General features: G+C 32.9%; 1 protein-coding gene across 4 annotated transcripts; it reads left to right on the top strand.

Moving 5' to 3' along the window:
* The first annotated feature begins 55 nt into the window (after nucleotides 1–55).
* Nucleotides 56–20,567, top strand: LOC106054971 (cysteine sulfinic acid decarboxylase-like). 4 transcript variants are annotated; one of them, XM_056004749.1, is made up of 16 exons: nucleotides 56–244; nucleotides 2,084–2,142; nucleotides 4,123–4,256; nucleotides 4,569–4,662; nucleotides 5,320–5,410; nucleotides 8,444–8,550; nucleotides 9,608–9,723; nucleotides 10,144–10,278; nucleotides 11,079–11,195; nucleotides 13,530–13,594; nucleotides 14,714–14,792; nucleotides 14,950–15,031; nucleotides 17,980–18,097; nucleotides 18,219–18,273; nucleotides 18,871–18,960; nucleotides 20,219–20,567. In XM_056004749.1, the coding sequence occupies exons 2-16, from the start codon at nucleotides 2,130–2,132 to the stop codon at nucleotides 20,396–20,398; spliced, it is 1,476 nt and encodes a 491-aa protein (XP_055860724.1). In that variant the 5' UTR covers nucleotides 56–244; nucleotides 2,084–2,129; the 3' UTR covers nucleotides 20,399–20,567. The 4 variants fall into 4 exon arrangements, with proteins under 4 accessions (XP_055860724.1, XP_055860723.1, XP_055860722.1 ...); XM_056004748.1 differs by having other exon boundaries at nucleotides 56–271; XM_056004747.1 differs by having other exon boundaries at nucleotides 56–349.
* The last annotated feature ends 309 nt before the right edge of the window (nucleotides 20,568–20,876 follow it).

Genomic DNA, 20,876 nt, shown 5'->3' with positions numbered 1-20,876 from the left:
CCTGACCTATAAATCTAGTTTAAAGCAAAATTGAATTTGTAAAAAAAAGAAATCGAAAATGTCTGGGTACGAGTTTAGGGAGTGGGTGTGGCAGTAGACGAGTAGTCGAGAGATACCATTCTAGATCTCACTAGATCTAGATTATTTCTAGATTATTCTAGATCTAGATTGAAAGCAACGAACCTGATTATGATGATAGCCTAGTCTAGATTAATAGATCTTAAGTGCAGTAGATCAAGTTAGGGTAAAACATCCATTCACTTGTGTAACAGTAAGACTTAGTTATAGTAAGAGTAACAATAGTAACATTCTTCAATTCAATCAAAGGAAAAGGCCCCGAGTCTATCCAGTATGTAATTCAGCCTAACTCTAACTACTAGATCTAACTAGAATAGACAATAATTATGTTAAACTAATAGGTATGGTACTCAATTAATAGTAACTTTGTTTACTAATTTAAATAAAAATTACTGAGACTTAGACTCACTATGAGTATGACTCGAGATCAGTTCAGTATGACTATGTTGACTAGATTTTACTAGAATAGATTCTAGATTCTATATGTAATAAATTAAATATAGATCTAGTAACTAATACTATAGGGCATAGGCTAATCTAGACTCTATAGTCATTGTATATTGGATTCATACTCATAACTCATACTCATAGGCTAATCTTCTAGAGTTCTAGACTCTATTACTCTATTATCTATAGTCATGGGAAAGTTACTAAGTTAGACTTTCTGTTCTATATTTGATTTAGATACATAATCTAGACTCGTATATTATACTATATAGTGACTAGAAAAAAGAATAGGTACTAATAATATTATATTAATATTAAATTAAAGTAAAAGATTTTTCAAATATATATAATAATTAATATACAGATCTAGAATAATCTAGATCTATATTAAAATATTATTAATTATGACAAACCTATCCTATATGTAGGCAATACTATACTTATAAATATAATAATAATAGGGCTTATATTATATAAAAAAAATATGATATGACCTAGGAACACACATAGGATGTATATGTAATCATCTTTTTTTAAGTAATGTCTGTATTTTATAAGATAAGAAGATAAAATATATAGGTCTAGAAACTGTAACTAATTCATAATCTTCAAATACAAAAACAAATACCTAATAAAATACTCAGAAAGACACAAAGATAAAGGTACATTCCTCATTCCATATGCTAGGACAAATCCTTCTTCTCTAGTGCTATTAGAGCATGAAATGGGTTGCATAAGTCAGCCAGGAAAACCAATGACTTGGCAGAATTTAAGTCATTGTTTAACATGCATGACTTGATTGACCTAGGAATATGTGTAGGATGTAATCATCCTATTTTTTGAAGTAATGCCTGTATTTCATGGGATAAGATAAGATCTAGTATTTTGAGTAATAATTGTAGCCCTAGGCCTATATAGGCTGGAACCTAGATTGATATCATCTAGGGCAGTGATGCCCAACCTAATCCATTCTGCTGGCCATTTTAATTTCCAATACTCGTGTCGCAGGCCATACTACTGAAAAGGTGCAAAAACAAAATTAAATTGACCTCAAACTATTTTATTAGAAACCCATGGATCTAGTACTTACATTAATAAACGGGATATTTGAGGTTTATTCCATTTTTTACACACCTGAAAATGTTTGTTAATAAATGCTAATCAACTTAAATTCATCAATCAATGATAGTGTAAAACAATAAGGTGAAAAAAATAAAAATAATAATCAACATAGGTATATTATTTTAAAGTTTTCCAAAATATTCAGTAAAACTAGCTATTTACTAGAGATGTAGGTATGGTATCCGGTCAGATGTTTCATTTTACTATCTTGCTAAATCCTTCTCTGGCTGGATATAAAAAATACTATCCTCTGCAACCCTAAAATCTAGAGTATAAATTATTTATGTTTTATTCCAAAAGTCACCCATAGAATTTATATAATCAAAATCACTTTGAGACTGTACAGACTCTGATTATCCATTTCTAGAAAGTAGTTCTAAACTTTCATTGCCATAGAGTTTCTGGACTAGTGTCAACCTTTCTCTTTATTCTACAGAAATCTAGAGTCTGGAAATACTTTTCATTTAGATCTATCCACAAAAATGTCTGTAGAAGGTAAGCCAGCATCTTGTCATGTTTAAAATTATATTTTAAGTCAATGTTTCTTAACCATCCACAGAAAAAAAAATGTCCATGTTCCCTAATCTCATTTAGTTAGGGAGTTTGTCTCAGCACTTTAAGCTTCCTAGTGAGGTAGCTATTTTCTTGCTTTTTTCCTTAAAATATGCCTTCTCCTATTGTCCACAGCAAAAATTTCATCAGATTAAAAAGAGTTTATGTCAAATAAAGAAGGGCTCAGGTAGAGTCAATACTTAAATGTGAGAGACTACCAAGGCACATTAGCACATGACCATCTGTCATATTTTTGATCACCATAAAGTCATCTTTTTGTAGTGTGCTTGAATAAGACATCACTAGAATGGTGTTGGGTGCTCAGTGAAAATTTTACTGTTCTGATTGGGGAAAGACAGAATCGCACTGGCAAATGAAATGTCTTCTGCAAGAGAACAGTCTTGGAATTTCAATACTTAAATATGTATTAATAGTTACATCTCAATTCCTATAGATTTTTTTGATACTTGTAAAAATCAATTTTCACATCCTTATTATTAGAACATCGTGACCCTCTAGCACCCCAGTTTGAGAAACATTGTTCAAGTAATAGTGATTGTTGATACTCAAACTCAAAGAGTTATACAATAAATGTAGTTGATGGATATTTTGTAATAGTTCATTTTTAGGGTTATAATTACCAGTTGGCTCCTAACCTACACTAGAATTATTATCAGCACAAAGAAGTTTTATTCATTGAACTTCAAATTTAAAAAAAAAATAATTCTATAATAATTTTTTTTGTAAAAAAAATATTTGTTGACATTGTAAGCATTATTCTCCTCCAAGACGGCAGAGGTATAGTAGTGAGCAGTCTTCAAATGTGTCTAGATATTAGTGCTATCCAAGTTTTTATGTTGAGTTGTAAACTTTTACTTTTTCACTTGATTCTGAGCTTCTTCGAAGATTTTAAATATGAAATACATATTTAAGATATACTGGCACTACATAGAATTAGTGGCTCCCAAAGTTGTTTTGAGTTGTTGCAAAATGTAGACAAAAAAATAGAAAAACAAGCAATAGAAAATAGAATACTTGGCTTCCGAACCTGGGGTCCTGGGTTCGAATCTCTGTGAAAACTTGGATTTTAAATTTCATGATTTTTAGGGCGCCCCTGAGTCCACACAACTCTAATGGGTACCTAACTTAAGTTTGGGAAAGTAAAGACGGTTAATCTTTGTGCTGGCCACATGACACCCTTCTCATTAACTGTTGGCCAAAGAAACAGATGACCATAACATCATCTGCCCTATATTATGTATCGCAAGGTTTGAAAGGGGAACTTTACTCCTACTACTAAATGATTGGCTAATTTTTGGATTGGTTCATGTGTTGCTATAGACTATGAATAATTATGGAAAATTTCAACTTAACAGTGAATGGGAAATTGGAGAGAAAAAAAGTGTCTAAATGTTAAAAGGGGACTAAATCCATATATATATATATATCCACATCTCTCATTAATTAGCTTTATTTCTCTTATTTCAAAATCTAACAAAAGAATTAATCACCAACAATTAATTAACTCGTTGTTTAATTTTTCTTATTGATTCATGTCTTTTCGGGTTCAATGAATAATTGTGCAAGAGTTTTAACTTAATCTCAGAATTGTAAATGGGAGAAAAGACATGTTCAAACTTGTGACCAGATAGACAGTTTTGTAAAAAAAATAATTAGACCTAAACCTTTCAATTCAAGTCCAACACCACTGAAAAGCTTTTTCTACAGGCCAAGATAAGGGAAGCTAAAAACACAATGTCTTTAGGACAACTATTTTTTATTTTTTTTTATTGTGGAGTATATTTTTAAAATTATAACTGATGACCCCTCCCTCCACCTCCTTTTTTTTTAAAAAAATGTTTTCTGTGTACTGCTTTCTTCCTCCCCACTAGAGTGTAATGATCTTCCTAAAAAATATTTTAGGTCAGACCTTCACTGATTTAGATGTAGAGGGCTTTCTTGGTGCTGTTCATAAACTCATCACAGAAGAGGCATTTGTTAAGGGGACTAACAGAGGAAATCCTGTGTTTGAGTTCAAGCAACCTGAGGACCTTAAGGTTTGAAAGGGATTATGGGGCGAAAATGAAGAAAATTTGTTGATTATAAATTGCTATTCAGTTCTGACTTACTGTAAAGTTTGAAAGTGTAGTATAATTTGTAATTGTATTAATTTTTCTATAATTTTATTGTAAAAATCACACGTCCATTATCTTCATTACTATAACAAGAAATTTTTATAATATAAAATTGTAAATAATCCAACATTGAAATATAGTATAATACTAAAATGTAATTAGGAGTATTTATACAATTTTGATAAATTAATGAAACATTTATCTCTGAAAAGGATTCAATTTTGTTTTTAATAGACTCTAATAGACTTTGAGATAAAAGCCAACCCATCAACACATGCTGCCATTCTTGACGAGCTAACCAAAATAATCAAATACAGTGTTAAAACAGGTAGTTATGGGAAAAATAGTAAAAAACCATGGCTGTGTTTTACTCAATCTTCTCATACTCGTGTTTGTGCATGCATGTCTGTGTATCAGGAAGGGGTTATAAGCCTGCCTTTAGTGGCTAGAGAAATACAAATCTTTCATCCTGGCAGCTATGTGTCTGTCTACGATTGTTGACAATTCATTAAGAATTATCTGCTAAAAAATTTATTTCTTCTAAGAAAAAAAATAGAAAAAAAAAACAACCTTACCAACTTGAATATATCTAAACGGTCTGGTTTTTTTTTTATTAATAAAAAGTTACACTCTTAGTTTAATTAACTTTTCTTTCATGCTTTTTTTTCACACTCTCTTTTCACAAACTCACTGTTGTCAGCTGAATAGTTAGTGAACTTCTATAATAGGAATCATTGCCAACTTTGCCGCCATAATAAGAAACATAGTTTGTACATTATCTTAGACATAATAGGAGCATCTGTCTGATTATGGGATGTGACTTCTTTTACATAAGATTTATTTTAGTTCAACATTTTTAGGTGTTTAAGGGTATCTATCAGTTGTCAACTCTAAACAAACAAACAAATATGTATGTTTATTTTATCAACTTGAAACCCTTGTGTCAAAATCATGTCATTATATGTTATTGTTGAAATCTCCTCAGGTCATCCATACTTTTTCAATCTGTTGTTTTCTGGGCTAGATCCATACTCTCAAGCAGGGTCATGGGTCACAGATGCTGTCAACTCAAACATGTAATAATATCTTTTTTTTTAAATTAAAAAAAAACTTTTTTTTTTATAAGTAAATAATGTTGACCATTGTTGTTTGTAGGCTTAATACATTTGTTTACAAGTATTTAAGTGTTTCCTTTTTTCTTTGGCCTAGTCATAGAGCAAGTGTGATTGTTATAGTCATAATAATAAGCCTTATTATTCCAAAGAAAATTTCTGTATGTTATTGAGTGTACGGTGTAAAATGCTATAACGTTTTAAATAGATAAGTCAGTAGAAGCAGAAAATGTATAAGAAAGACGTATGTAAATATTAATTGTTACTAAACATATGTATTGAAAATTGATATGTTCCAGATTATGTTCAAGACAGAATGTAGTAAGACCTATTTCCCTTTTTTTTAGAGGAAATTTTCAAATACATAAACTCACTTTTTATTTAATTTCATTTTTTTTTTTTATTAAATTCTTGGATAGGATTTCTTTTATTACATTTGCTAAGTTTGGGTTCATTATTATCTAAACTGGGTTTATAATCCAATATTTTCTTGTGTTTTTGTTTTTTTCGGTTGTTTGTGTGGATGGAAATTTTGACCCCCCCCCTTTTTCGAGCAATTAGATTTTCCCTAATTATTTTTTGTATATCTGTGTCATGGTAAATGATAAATAATTCATTCAACTAAAAATTGCTTATTAACTATTAAGAATTTATTTATTAATTACAAATTGCACTTGATAACAAGATGATGAATGCAGCTTCTTTAAGTCAATCATTCAAAACATTCAATCACACACTAATTCACACGTAAATTTCATTCCCAAATGTGACAGGAATTAACCAAAATAAACCATTATCATTCTTTACAAATTTTGTTGGAAAATGAGGATAATTTTCTTATAAAACATACAAATTTTGCTCTCAGTAAAGTAATCATCTCCGTTTTGAGTAGGAAGAAAATTAGTTTTCAACTTTTCTTTTCAGAGAAGCTCATGCATAACATGAACTGCTATAAGCACTTTGTTTTAAAAATAGTTGCTATGCATGTGCATACAATATGAATACTTGATTTTAAAAAGCGTGGGTGCATGTTGAGAAGACCATAAGTTTTTGCATCTATTTTGAAGTAGTTAAAAGCTATTTTTAGTCTGTTGGGTGGTTGGGGCACCATACAAGATCTGTTGATCATCTTTCTCCATTTCTCTTTGTCTTTTGCCTTGCATACGATATCTTTTTTGCTGTCTTCCCATTGCTTTCTCTGTCTTCCTCTTTTCTTATTTCTGTTACTGTTCCTTTAAGGAAGGTCTTTGTGATATGGTCATGGAGTTTTAATTTGAATTTTTTGACAGTAGTTAGCAGGTCATTGTGGGGTCCAATCACTATATTAATCCTGTTTCTAATTCTTTGTTGGTGATGCAGTCTTTTTATGTGATACCTAGGATCTTTCCGTAGCATTTCAATTCTATTGCTAGGATCCTGCTCTCTAGTTCTGCAGTTGGCGTCCAAGATTCTCAGCATATAACAATGAAATCAAATGATAATTTACATCAAATGTATATGTTTTGAGATGTTTGCATAATAGTCAAAATTTTGGTTTTTCTCTAAGGTAGCTATCATAACAAAAATTTAAAAAAAAAATGCAGCCTCAAGGTGCAACTAATTAAAAATAACTACACTCTGTTATTGTGTAGAGCAATAAATGGCTTTAGCAAAATTTTAACCATAACAATATTTAACCTATTATAATCTTTTTTTAAAGTGGTATTTATTTATTAAAGCACTGGCACTAACTTTTCTTTTGGTTTATAAAAATCCTGTTTTAATTATACATGTTACATATTTTATTGAAGTGCATTTTAGAACTTAGTGTTTTTTGTTTTTGTTTTTTTTTTATTTTTGTTTTTAGTTTTTTTGTTTTGCTTTCTCTGGTAAAGTTGTAATAGTTGCTTATATTTTATTTAAGTACTGGTATATAAGATTCTGTTTTGTTTTTGATATTGCTAAGGCTGTATTGCAATGGTGCTATTATTTTATAAATGTTGTGCTAATTATGTTTCATTGTCCCTAAAAAAAATTTTTTAATGAATTATTTAAATAACTAAACAAATTGAATAACAATATTCTTCTTTTCAACCTTATTAATTTTTATAACATTTATAAATAAACATAGATTAAAACATTAATTACACATTTAATAAATATGTAATTAATTAATAATAGAATTAACCCATAATAGAACTATTTCTCAGGAACTGTTTATGAAGAACAAGGAAATAGAAAATAATTACATTTTCTTATAAGGCAAATTTCTAACCAAACAATTTAATTCAAATAGAAAAAAGGAAAGAAATTATCTTCTTAAAATATTACTCTACGTCTTTAATGATCAAGTATGAAAAAAAAAAGTATGAATCAGCACATTTTAATTCTTAGTTTGGGGGCGTTTTGGCTGAGTGGTTAACCTCTTAGCTTCCAAACCTTGAGTCCTGGGTTCGAATCTCAGTGAAACTGGGATTTTGCGTTTTGGGATTTTTAGGGAGCACTGAGTCCACCAACTCTAATGGGTACCTGACTTTAGTTGGGGAATGTTAAGGCAGTTGGTCATTATACTGGCATGATACCCTGCTTTTTAACCTTTGGCCAAAAAAACAGATAACCTTAACATCATCTGCCCTATAGATTGCAAGGTCTGAAAGGGGTACTTTACTTTTAAAATCTTAGATTGGTATTGATTCTTGACTTAAAAGTCTTATTAATAAGATAGAAGTACAGCTACCGTATATAGGTCAGGTCTAGGCAGAAAATTGAGAAAAATAGAAAAATTTGTTGAAATCTTATTTACAAATCATTAAAAATTATGTGCTAAAAAATATGTTTCTTCTAAGAAAACTTTACAATTTGAAATCCAAAAATAAGTAAATCAAGATAAAACTACAAAATCTTTAACTGTGCTGAAAAAAAAGATTTGCCAACTTGAATATATCCAAATGGTCATTTTTTTTATATAAAAAGTTACAATCTTAGTTTAATTAACTTTTCTTTCATGCTTTTTTTAAGGCACACTTATGAGACAAGTCCAGTTTTTATCTTGATGGAAAACTACATGTTTAAAAAGCTGACATCCATTGTAGGCTTTGATGATGGAGGGGGTCTCTTTTGCCCAGGTAAAGTAGAGCAAAGAAGATTCAATGTTCACATTGTTTTGTAGAACTTCCAAATGTAAAATTTCCTATATTTTATATTTGGATTCACACACAAAAAAAATTTGTTTTATGTCATTATTTGAGAAAAACTTTATGCGTGTTATGATTTAGGTTTTATTCTGTGGAGATGTCTTGTGGCAGAGAAGTCTCATCCAAGAATAGCATTGACAGGTTGCAATGTGTCTCTTCTGTGGTATATCTATTTTTTCAGTTTCCCTGGAGAGTAGTATTCTCTGTTGTGGCGTGTCAGCCATTTAAAAATCAATGGTTTAATTGCAATGTTTTATCTTTCTTTCATTTGTTGGTGCATCTTTTGTCAAGCTTGCAAGTGATTCTCATGTGCTTCCAGTTGATGAAGCTGTTAACTATGTTAAGTTCCCCTTTCAGACCTTGCAATCTATAGGGCAGATGGTGTAAAGCTCGTCTGTTTCTGTGACCCACAGTTAAGAAGGGTGTCATGTGGCCAGCACAACGATCACCCACCTTTAATTTACCCAAATAATGTCAGGTACCCATTAAAGCTGGGTAGACTCAGAGGCACCAAAGATCCCAGAATTAAAAATACCAGTCTTCAGGATTCAAACCCGGGACCTCAGTTTGAAAGACCGTTTACCGTTCTGCCACCACACCTTTTCCTTAAGTCCCTTAAAATATTTTTAAGATTTGTGAGTTCTATATTAGTGAAAAAAAAAGTTTTTGAAACATCTTTATCCTTCATATCGAATTTATTGCTTTAAGAGATTATTGACTTCTAATTATTTAAACAATAACTTGCCAAAAAAAAAGTTAAAAGTTCCCCTTTCAGACCTTGTGTCATTAGGCCAGCACAATGACCAACCACCTTTATTTTCCCCAACTTAAGGTGAACTTAGTGGCATCCTAAAAATCCCTTAAGTTAAAAATCCTGAGACTTCTCAGTTTTTTAACCAAGCGCTTTACCACTCAGCCACCAACCATGTCCTCAAACATTTTATCTTTGGACTCAGTAGTATTAATCTGTTGTTTGTTTGTATTATAGGTGGCTCTGCATCAAATCAGCTTGCTCTCCATATTGCAAGATTTAACAGATTTCCTGAAATTAAAAAAGTTGGACTGTACGGCTTGCCCCGCTTGCGATGCTACATTTCAGAAGATGTAAATTTTTCTTATTAAATTTGATTTTTTATTTTTAAGCCCTAACCCAAAACCTATAAGGAGTCAAATCAGTAAGCATATTTTCAATTTTAATAGACTGAAGCATGAGCTAATATTGTGAAAATTGCAGTAACCTCAATGCCTAGAATAAGCTGAATCATTTAGTGAATTCTTACTTAATTAACTAACAGAAATGTAGACTCTTGATAATTGCTCACAAAAACCTTAACTCATTTGCCCCGTTAAGTTATGAAGACATACATTTTTGGTTTATTATTTCATGTGATCATCATATTCATTTAATTGCTTGTTTAAAATTCAATCCTGACACCATAGGCTCAGGCACATTAAATGGTCAGTTTAGAATTATCATTATTTTTTTTTATAAAAAAAAAACAAAAAAAATAATTTTATTTACAGGGGCATTACTCACTAAAAAAAGCTGGCAACTACCTTGGCATAGGGGAGGAAAATGTTGTAACCATACTAACAGACAACTCTGGCCGAGTACTACCTGGCGACCTACAGCAGAAGGTAGTTGCAGACATTGAACAGGTGATCATGTTTTTCTTTATTTTCAGTTTTAATGTAGCAGCAGTCCTTCATAAAATCCAGATGTCTTTCAAAGCTAAAATTTCAAAACATTTGCATTTTTTTGTTTATAAGCTTTAATCAAATTGTGGAAAGAGTAATGCAGTATCTATCAGTCAGAGGTAAAAAAAAATTAAAATTAGTATGATCCCTTCTGGCATATGTTGTTGTTTTTTTTTTACAGCCGTAATCAATAAAATATTTTAGTGATGCATATAAACAATTTTTTATTTTATTAATTCATTTTTTTTTTTACCTTTTTTTTTTTTTTAAACAAAGCTTATATCAACTCACTCTGTCTGTCTGGTATAAAGTTTGTACACGCTATTTTTCCTACACCTATTCCCAGAACAAGTTGCAATTCAAACAGTTATTTATTGTATCTAACAAAACATGAACCAATTAAAAATTTAACCAATAAATGAATTAATTATTTTGGTTTGATATCAAATAAAGGAAATAACTTCTAAATTATTGAGATATATAGTTGTAAGCGCTGAGTTCTTTCCCTTAGGGAACTTTGTTTGTTTTTTTTAAAAGGACTTTTTATAATTAGTTTGTTTCTTTTTTACTTTCCTTTTTTTTTTAAGTTTATTTTTATAGTTTTATTTTGAAACCAAATTAAAATCGCTACAGTTTTTATCTCTCTGTTTCTCTATGACAGTATCTGTCATGATCTCCAGCACTCGCTTTCTTGTCATCTCTCTTGTCTTTCCCTGAAAAAAAAATTCAAAGAGGTGCTAATGCTATTTGTCTATCGACAGGGCTACATACCTATGTTTGTTATGGCGACCTGTGGTTCCACTGTTCTGGGATCTTTTGATTCCTTACCAGAGCTGCAGGATATTTGTCGTCGCTACAACATGTGGCTGCACTGTGATGTAAGTGAACAAATTTGACAGATTTTATAACAATGTATTTAGAGCTCTTTGCTTATTGGCTTTGATTTTTAAAGGAATTAAACATTTAATGAAAATTATTTGCATTGGTTTACTCATTATTAAGACATTATGGCTCTTTCTAGTTTGAAAGGCAATAGGTGTATACACCTCACCATGGTGTAATCCTGGGATTTAGAGTAGGGTAGGAATATTTTTCCTTGGCACAGTCTGCAAAAGAGCTCATCAGCAAAAAGCTGGCTAGAAGAAGAAGAAGAATCTTGGTCTTGACAGCATTATACAAAAGAAAGTTGGCCATTGCATTCTGAGCCTATTCAATGCTCTGTAACCAAAAAAAAAAGCCATTGTTGATTGTCTCATTGCTTATTGAGCAACACTCTTTGATTTTTTCTTTTTCCTAAAAAATAATGAGTTCTGAATCGGTTTTTAAATGAGTTGCTTTTACATTATTTAGTGATCTGCTTTGATTAAACTGACCAGCATAGCAAATAACATGCTAATGGTTGTCAGTATCTTTTCTAGGCTGGTAGCTGTTCTTAGAAACAACATGGCTTTGACAAATGCAGATCAACAATTTGCACTAACTAACATATGAAATGAGCCACAAAAACTCCAACTATCCAGGCAATAACAAGCTTAATAACTATAGAAAATTTAAATAATTATAAAAAAGTTTAATAACTATAGAAAAGCTTAATAACTCTTTGGCCTCCTTCAGTCGTGAAGCGACTATGGATCATCTCATGGAAATGAGATGAATGCCTGTGCATTAGCTGTGGTTAAAATGATGTTGCCCACACATCAGTTCCCCCTTCTCCAAAGGAATGGCAGTACCGTTACAGTTTGGGGCTTAATAACTATAGAAACGTTTTATAACTATAGAAAAAAAACTTAGTGAAAGCAAAAACAAATGCACTCTTCCACTCCCAGAAAACAACAAACTTCAACTAACTCTCTAATACAACAAACCCAAAACATTAAATTCACATAATGTAATTGTGGTTCACAAAGGAATATAACAACACATTCAGTCTCACCATGCATGCTACTCCCAATGGTCCACAATTCATTTGTTTCCAAAACAACTGTTCATCTGGGTTTTATGTCTGTCACAACTCAATGGTGTGAGTGTTCTTGAGTTGTATTAGGGCCTCTTCTGGCCTTGTTAGAATGTTCTTGTTTTACTAATTAAATATCTTAATGCCAAGACACAACATGTAGATTTACCAACAGACTCCAGGGATTGCAGACATGAATTTTATTACACAATATTGATAACATAAGTTGGCAATCTCAGCCCTCAATAACTTGAATATATCACATCAAAAGCATTTTACACCCAAAATGAATTCACTTTATACAATTATAAAAACATACTAGACTTGCAGAACTAACACGTCTGTCTCATAATACATCATGGCGTAGACTCCTTATTGAGCATTTCTTATCATGTGACCAACAAAAATGGTACCTGTCACAGCCAGGTTCTTGTTGTAGGCATGATGACGCGAATGTCTCTGTGCATTGTAAGATACCTCTTCTGGTGCTGCTATAATGTTCTCTGACTTGTTAACTAAATACTTTCTTACACGCACTAGATTTGCAGGTGCGTGAGAACACTAACATACTGGACTCTCCGACCACAATATTTAGAATCATTAATAGACACGTTGGTAGCAGACATAATTTTATTGACACAATAATATATCACAAAAGATATTGGCGACTTCAGCCATCACACATTATATGTCCAGAGAAATATATTCTGAATACTAATCAATTATAACAACTTGAGTACATGTACATTACTCCACTGTAAAGGATATCCATAGCACTCCTCTCTCTACGAGAGTCTGACAATAACTGAGATGTTCACCTCGTGGTCAGTTACTTGACCAATCAAAATCTCGTGCTGACCGCACGGAATAGTTAAGTGACTACTGGTCACCAAATGTTGCAAGGGTTCTAAAACTGGTATATGACAGTACCCCCGTGAATAAACAACATATTTCATATACTCATGATTCTCATTAAACAGTAGCGTTACAATGTGACCACCACAACCAATAAAGACCTTTACCTCCCCCCAATGGATGCCATATATCCATTTAGAATTATGCAAACACAGAGAGGCTTCATTTTGAATCTAAAATTATGAATAAAGCTTTTGACAGATTTGCACCTATAATCTTTGGATTTGATGCTTAGTACTTAAGCTAATAAAAACAGACTTGTAAACTAACACCCAAAAAGAAAAAACAGGTTGGCACTCCCAAAATGTCTTCATCAGAAATGTTGTTGTATTTTGTCTTGCAGGCTTGCTATGGTGGGGGTGTACTCCTGTCTAAACAACACCGTCATCTTTTATATGGAATAGAGGGGTGAGTCCTCTTCTTGAAAAAAATACAAGTTATTTGCTCTTGTTGGCATGATAGTAGTAGTAGTTCTTAAAACTATTAAAACATAGCAGAAGGGAAGGAAGTTATTATAGGGCTGTCGTGTGCTGCTCAGTTGATCCAGAATATTGGCTTCCTTTGGCCTTTTTTTTTTATTAGTTTATGATATTTTCTTCTTTGTTTCCTAGATAATTATTCAGATTTGTGCTGGCTAGCTTTTAAAAATGCTGGTTAGCTTAGGGATATACTGATTAGTTTATACAGATGCTATCTTTTTTTTTTTTTTTTACACAGAAGAGTTTGATGCAATGGTATTGTGAGAGATATTTGGATTAGTTTTATACAAACTATGCTAGGAACTCATTTATTGTGAGGACTAACTTCCAATCCTGTAATCAAATTACTTACATTCAAAGTGAGCTCCCCTTACTTTGCAGTCCTGTGGTGTCTTAAATACATTTTTTGATAAGGGAAAATACAATGTCATTTATACATGACTGATAAGGTTTTAATACCTCTCTTATGTATTACATAACATCGTTACATCATCTGTACCATAGATCACAAGGTCTGAAAGGGGAACTTTACTTTTTACTTTACTTTTGTATTGTGGTGTGGTGGTTGAGGGGTAAAGCATTTGGCTTCTGAACCAAAGGGTCTTAAGTTCATATTACTGTTTAGACTGTGATTTTGAATTTCGGAATTTTTAAGATGCTTCATGGTCCATTCAACTCTAAATGGGTAACTGACATTAGTTTGGGGAAATAAAGGTGGTTATTCCTTTTGCTGACTACATCACACCCATGTTGATCGAGAGCTATAGAAACAGAGGACTTTTACAGCATCTGAATAATGGATTATAAATTCTGAAAGAGGGCATGGCCTTCACCTGTTTAATTCTAATAAATACTATTTGAGTGGACAGAACATAATAGAATATTGTTAGACATAATGCACAATTAAACACATACCATAAGTGTAATTTGTCCTTGACATATATTTCATCTTGAATTTATATCTTAAACTTCACCTACCAACTTAATAGACATAGAGAGGATCTGCCGTCCAGGTAGTTTGCATAAAATGAACTGTTCTGTCCATCAGATGTGATTCGGTGTCCTGGAATTTTCACAAGATGAGTGGCCTCCCCCACCAGTGTGCTGCTTTATTAGTGAAAAACAAAGTGAGTTTTACTGTTTTAATTTCCTGCTACTTGCTGCCAACGTTTTTGTTAACTAGAAGCAAAAGAGAATAGAACTTAATGTCAACTGTTTTGTTATTTTAATTCCCTATTACTTGTTGCTTATTTGTTCTATTTTCTGTATTTTCTTTTATTCAAGGCAATATTACTAGAGGCTAATTGTTCCAAAGCTGAATATTTATTCCAGGCTGACAAGTTTTATGATACAAATTATGATATAGGTCAGTGATTTGATGATCTTTTGTTACTTTTCTTTTTTTTCAATATTTTACAATGCCTTTTTTTTTCTCTTCCATCTCTCTTTCTCATGTTATTTCTCTCTTCTTTGATTTTTAAAGTGTTTTGTATACATTTATTTTTCAATTTGTCTTTTTGCATTCCACTTTTTAAAAAATTGTATTGTATCTAGCTGTGTTGAGTTAAACTGATAGTTCAGTTTTGTGTATCAAAGTGTTCTTTATATGGAGCCTGAAATTTATTTTTTTCCCAGTAAACCTTTCTCTGGGCAGATTTTCTTTCAAGATTAAAACAGCCAGTTCTTTTTTAAGCACTTTTGTAAAATATTTTTAGCATTTTGTTCCACAAAAAAAACAGACTGGAGTGTGGATTTGTCTTGTCTGCTGCTGGAGTGCTGCTTACCTTCTGGCACATGTACCTGATGCACAACTCTCCTACAAAAGTGTTTGAGCTCTAGTCTGTGAAAGAGAAATGACTATCTGGTTAGATAACTGGAACAAGTCAGATTGGGCAGATATGTAGGGAGGCAGATGAAAATACTAGACCCCAAGATACGTGGTGACAGCTAAAGCAAGAGGAGCAGGCTGTTCTGCCCCATTTCATAGTTGGTCATTTCCCAGTCACCCGGTACTTTGGGCAATTTAGAGAGAATTATGACTCAAGATGCTGCCACTACAGAGAGGACATCAAAACAATAGACCACATTGTGGTAGAATATTGTCTCTTTCATGATTGAGGACAAAGATATGAGAAAGATGGAACTGATGTAGTTTCAGACATGGGTTATTCCTTGTACAGGGACATGCAGACTTTATACCACACTGCCTGATTTCATTCACATGCTCTAAATCAGTGATTCCAAAGTGGTCTATATCGACCCCAGGGGTCTACGAAGACTTCCAAGGGGTCTACAAAAGTGAAAAAATAAATTGGGGGTCCATGAGATGTCCATGGGCATCTACGGTAATAGATTTCATTTAAGCCTGTCATGACTTTAATTTTTACATCCTATTAATGTAATTTTTTCATATGCTAATATCTGATTTGTACCTTAGTTAATCCTTTAAATATTTATCCTGCTATTCAAACGAAAAGTTGTTGTATTTAATTTCAATACTTATTTAAAAAGCTTAATTTGTCTACGTGTAACTTATGTTTAACAAATAAAATGTAGACTGGGATAGAGTCCTTCTTCGTCAAACAAGCAGCTGCCTAAGTGACTTTTTATTCAAACATAAATTTCAGAATACACCCACAAAATCTCTCTTTGACATCATATAGAGAAGATGATGGTTTGTCAGCTTCTTACAATATCTCTTTACTTATAGCAAAATATGGATAACACTATAGGAACACTATAGGTAAAACATTGATTTTACCAGCTGTAGTTAAAAAAATGTTTAACTCAAACCTAAATCTGATATTAATAAAAGAAGTTCTTTAATCGACAATACAGATCAAGGGCACGTCGGTGGCATGAGTTATCAAATTTCTTTGCAAAGGACATATATACAGTTTGGGATCAGCAGTGTCACAAGCTATGACAGGGTGTAGTGCTGTGTGACGCAAACTGCCCAAGGGTCACAGTCTCCTTATTTTTCCTTAGGGTTGACCCACCTTTCCAATGTTTGGGTATAGTTGCAAGGCAGAAGAGTTTTGAATGTAGTTTTTCTTCTGCGAGGTGGGTAGCAAGCCAAGGCTGATGAGTCACTCCTGCTCAAAGTTCGCTGGTTTATGTGCCAGTTACTCACCTTCGCCCCTTCTTCTGTTAGTGAAAACAGTTCCTTGAATCCAATATTTGAGCTACATGTGAAAGATCAAGAAATACACCCTAGCTTTTTGCTTTTACAATGATACTTAAGGAAAATTAATTAATTTTTAATAATGATTGTAGGACTACTTCATAGAACCACAAATTCCTATATGAAACATAATAACGAAGGATAGACCTGCAAAAAATATTCAAAAAAGTGTGTTTGGTGATTTCAGTTATAAATATTAATTGTCATTTTATTGTTTTAAATTTTAATTTTATCAATAAAAAAGATAGATCCCTATAGCTGATATGTAGCTTTAAATTACTTTTTCACTTTTCAACTCACTACAGCTAGAAATTAGTTTTAAAAAATGGTGTGGATAAATTAGCAAAAATGCAATTAAAGTTAAGCAGGGGGTCTACTGAAAACCAGAAAACATGGCAAGAGGTCTATGAGACAAAAAAGTTTGGGAACCACTGCTCTAAATGAATAGTCTCAGCACAATGTTCAACATGAAAGTGATTTTAGATAAGCTTCTGCTGTGCCAGTATCCTTTAATGTTCTGTAACAGGCAGATTTTGAACTCGAGATAATCATGATAATGGTCCAAAGCTCAAACCACACAGCCACTGGGTATAATTTTATTTTGGGTTGATATATTCTTCTACTTATTTTATAACTAATGTTTGTGACAGCTTTAGTCTCAATGTATTGAGTTGGAGATCCTCATCTCTGCAAGCATCAGTCATCTATTTCTCTTCATTTGTAAGGCTTCCACAATTTGATGGAATCCACTCAACAATTAGTTTAACTGACACAGTAGTCAGTAGTTTGATTATATTCATTTTGAAGCTGGCTAGAAGAAGTCTTGATAGGAAACAATCTACAGCAGAAAAAAAATGTGTTTCTCCTAATACTAAATGGCTGCCTGGTCATGCGGTTTGTGCGCTGGACTGTTGTTCAGATTTATCTATGGTCCCAGGTTCAAACCCTGCCCGCTCCCATCCCCTGTCATCCTTCGGGAGGTTTGGACTAGGAAGTAATTATCTTCAACTCTGAAGGAACATCCGAAACATGTAAAACATTTTACAAACAGACTTTTACTCATATATATGCCTTGGAAATTGTTTTCTATTTCACTTTGTGTTTTCACAAAAACTGATTCCTATTTTCAGGAGATAAATCTATACAGTGTGGTAGGAAAGTAGATGTCTTGAAGCTTTGGACCCTGTGGAAGGCTATAGGAGACCTTGGGATGGAGAATAGAATCAACAAAGCTTTTGAAAAAGCAAGGTATCTTTCTTTACGTAACTTAATGTACGCAATTTAATTAAGAATGAAAATTTTCTTTTTAATTTCAATCTTTATTCTTATACATGTATGATTTATAGAATTTGTTGTTTTTTTTTGTGAGGTATATGGTAGATCTGTTAAAGAAAAGTCCAGGGTTTAGACCAGTTTTACCAGAAGTAAGTTTAATAATCTTTTCTTTACCTGCTGTCTGTTATACCATTAATGTTTCACAAATATACTTCAAAGAAATGGACTCATTTTTTCTGTATTGGCTGCTATGCTTAGGGTCTACCTTAGAGTGAAACTACATTTCTTTTTTTTATTTCAGTTTTTTAATGGGTTTTTTTTCTGTCTGTATTTTTTTTTCTATCTTTATAACTTATCTTTTTAATTTAATTTTTTTTTTTTTGCTTTAAGTATAAAGACTTACTTACAAAATATGTCCAACTTAAAAGATAGAGACTTAGAAAATATGTCTGGCTTAAAATATAAAGACTTATAAGTCTGGTGGGAAGCGTGGTCGAGAGGCTAAGTGCGCTTGAACTTGGCTTGTCTTGGCTACCTAGAAGGGGGCTCGAGGTTCGACACCCGACTCGAGCAGAGTTGTGTTTACTGAGCACCTAAAGGCAGCACGGAAAACCAACTCCTAGATACCCCCTCCCCCCACTGGTCCACAAATGAGATTGGACTAAAGCGCTCGGAGCATGCTATAAGCATGAAAGTAGCGCTATATAAAAGCTATAATAATAATAATAAGACTGTGTTTATTTTAGTTTCAGTGTGTCAGTGTCTCCTTCTGGTACATCCCAGAAAGATATAGAGGGCAAGAGGAGACACCAGAGTGGTGGCTGGCTATCCATAAGGTATAATTGAGTCTCTTTACTACTGCATTCACCATTTTAAATTTGTTCAATTTTCTGCTTAATAAAGTATTACTGTAGCTACCGTACCATTAGGAGCCACACTTAGAAATAGACTGTCAGCATTCATAAGTTCTCAGTCTTAGGCAATTATTAATCACCGTTGAGCGGTAAAGCACTTGGCTTCCGAACTGGGGACCAGGGTTCGAATCCTGGTGGAGACTGGGATTTTTAATTTCGGGATCTTCGGACGCCTCTGAGTCCACCCAGCTCTAATGGGTACCTGACATTAGTTAGGGAAAAGTAAAGGCGGTTGGACGTTGTGCTGGCCACATGGCACCCTTGTTAACCGTAGGCCACAGAAACAGATGACCTTTACATCATCTGCCCTATAGACCACAAGGTCTGAAAGGGGAACTTTACTTTTTACAAACCATAGATGGCAGTTTCTTTTCACTATGGAGTTTTATCTTGATTCAAACCCTGTCCCCTGCCATCCCTTGGCTTCCAGCGGGATATTGCGACTAGGTTGCAATAATCTTCATTTCTGAAAAAGCATCTGAAAAACAAAACTTTTACAATTCTTCCTTGTCCTGCCAAGAGTCATCATAGAATTGACAGCTTCTCCTTTCATTGATGGGGTATTCAGTTGAGAGCAAGCTTGAATATATTTTGTGTTTTTGAACTTTAAGGAGATGATATGTTTATCTCTTTCAGTTATACAATCTCTGCCTTAGTAGGTGCATTGTTGGTATATGGCTTCATTCTTAATCATCTCATCATCATCTTTGCCTGTGGACCCTTCTGGGGTCTGGGCTCATTCTTAATGTTGTTGAATAATTTTTTTGATGGAATGCATTATCTGTCTATCTACTGGGCTATTCAAAATATACAATTTTTGTATAAACTGCTGTTATTTAACCACATCTGTTCAAGCAAGACCATAGAAGGCATGAATGCTGACCTACGTCTCAACCTGTGGGCATTTTAGACCAAAAGCTGGTTGCCACATCACAGGTCTTAATTGCCTACAGGTTGCAACATTGCTTGTCAGTGTTGAGGCCTTCTTTAATGAATGGTCTTGGTTCAAGTCCCTTATTTAGAACAACAAAAATTTGCTTAGGATAAAACTGTAATAAGCTGTGAAACAGCTTTTATCAAACAAGTATTATACACACAAAAAAAAGGATAAATAGTCAATTGATGAAAAGAAAAAAAGAACTTTATGAAAGATAAATCTTAAACCTTTTTACTTTGTCAGGTAGCTCCGGAGATAAAAAGAAGAATGGTTGAAGCTGGCACCTTAATGATAAGCTACCAGCCAATGTCTTCCAAAGGATTTGTAAATTTCTTCCGCATTGTTCTGCACAACCCAGCATGCACCCAAGGAGACATGAAATATATTATTGAAGAAATAGACCGACTAGGCAAAGATTTATAAAAATTATCACCAAAAATTTGTGGGAGTTGCTTTATTGAAACTTAATGCTATTGAATTTTATATTTAAAAAATTGACTTTGTTAATAACCAAGGAAATATTTATGACTTTAACCATTTTTTAAAGTAAATTAGGCTACATAGTTCTGTAATAAAATAGTGGACTAAATAGTTACATTTTGTTTTTTGTGATCTTAATCTAAGTAAATAGTCTTATTTGTAGCAGAGTTACATACACCATTTGACTAGTAGACTGGGGTCTGAAGTGCAAAAACAGGGGAGAAGCCATTTACAGGGACTTCCTCCCACAATTCCAAAAGAGAGCTTCAACACACTCTTGTTTTTGTTGGCCACCAACCTTCACATTCACCTAACCCTTAATCTGTTGAAGCATTGCGTGAACCATCTTTCTCTCCATTCCTCCTTGGATAGAACCTCGTTCAATAACAGGCAAGTCCATTTTATTATGTTGTCTTCTGAT

Source organism: Biomphalaria glabrata, chromosome 11 (assembly GCF_947242115.1).
Source record: "Biomphalaria glabrata chromosome 11, xgBioGlab47.1, whole genome shotgun sequence".
Lineage (NCBI taxonomy): Eukaryota > Metazoa > Mollusca > Gastropoda > Planorbidae > Biomphalaria > Biomphalaria glabrata.
The sequence above is the reverse complement of the archived record's forward strand: the minus strand, read 5'-3'. Positions and strand labels throughout refer to the sequence as shown.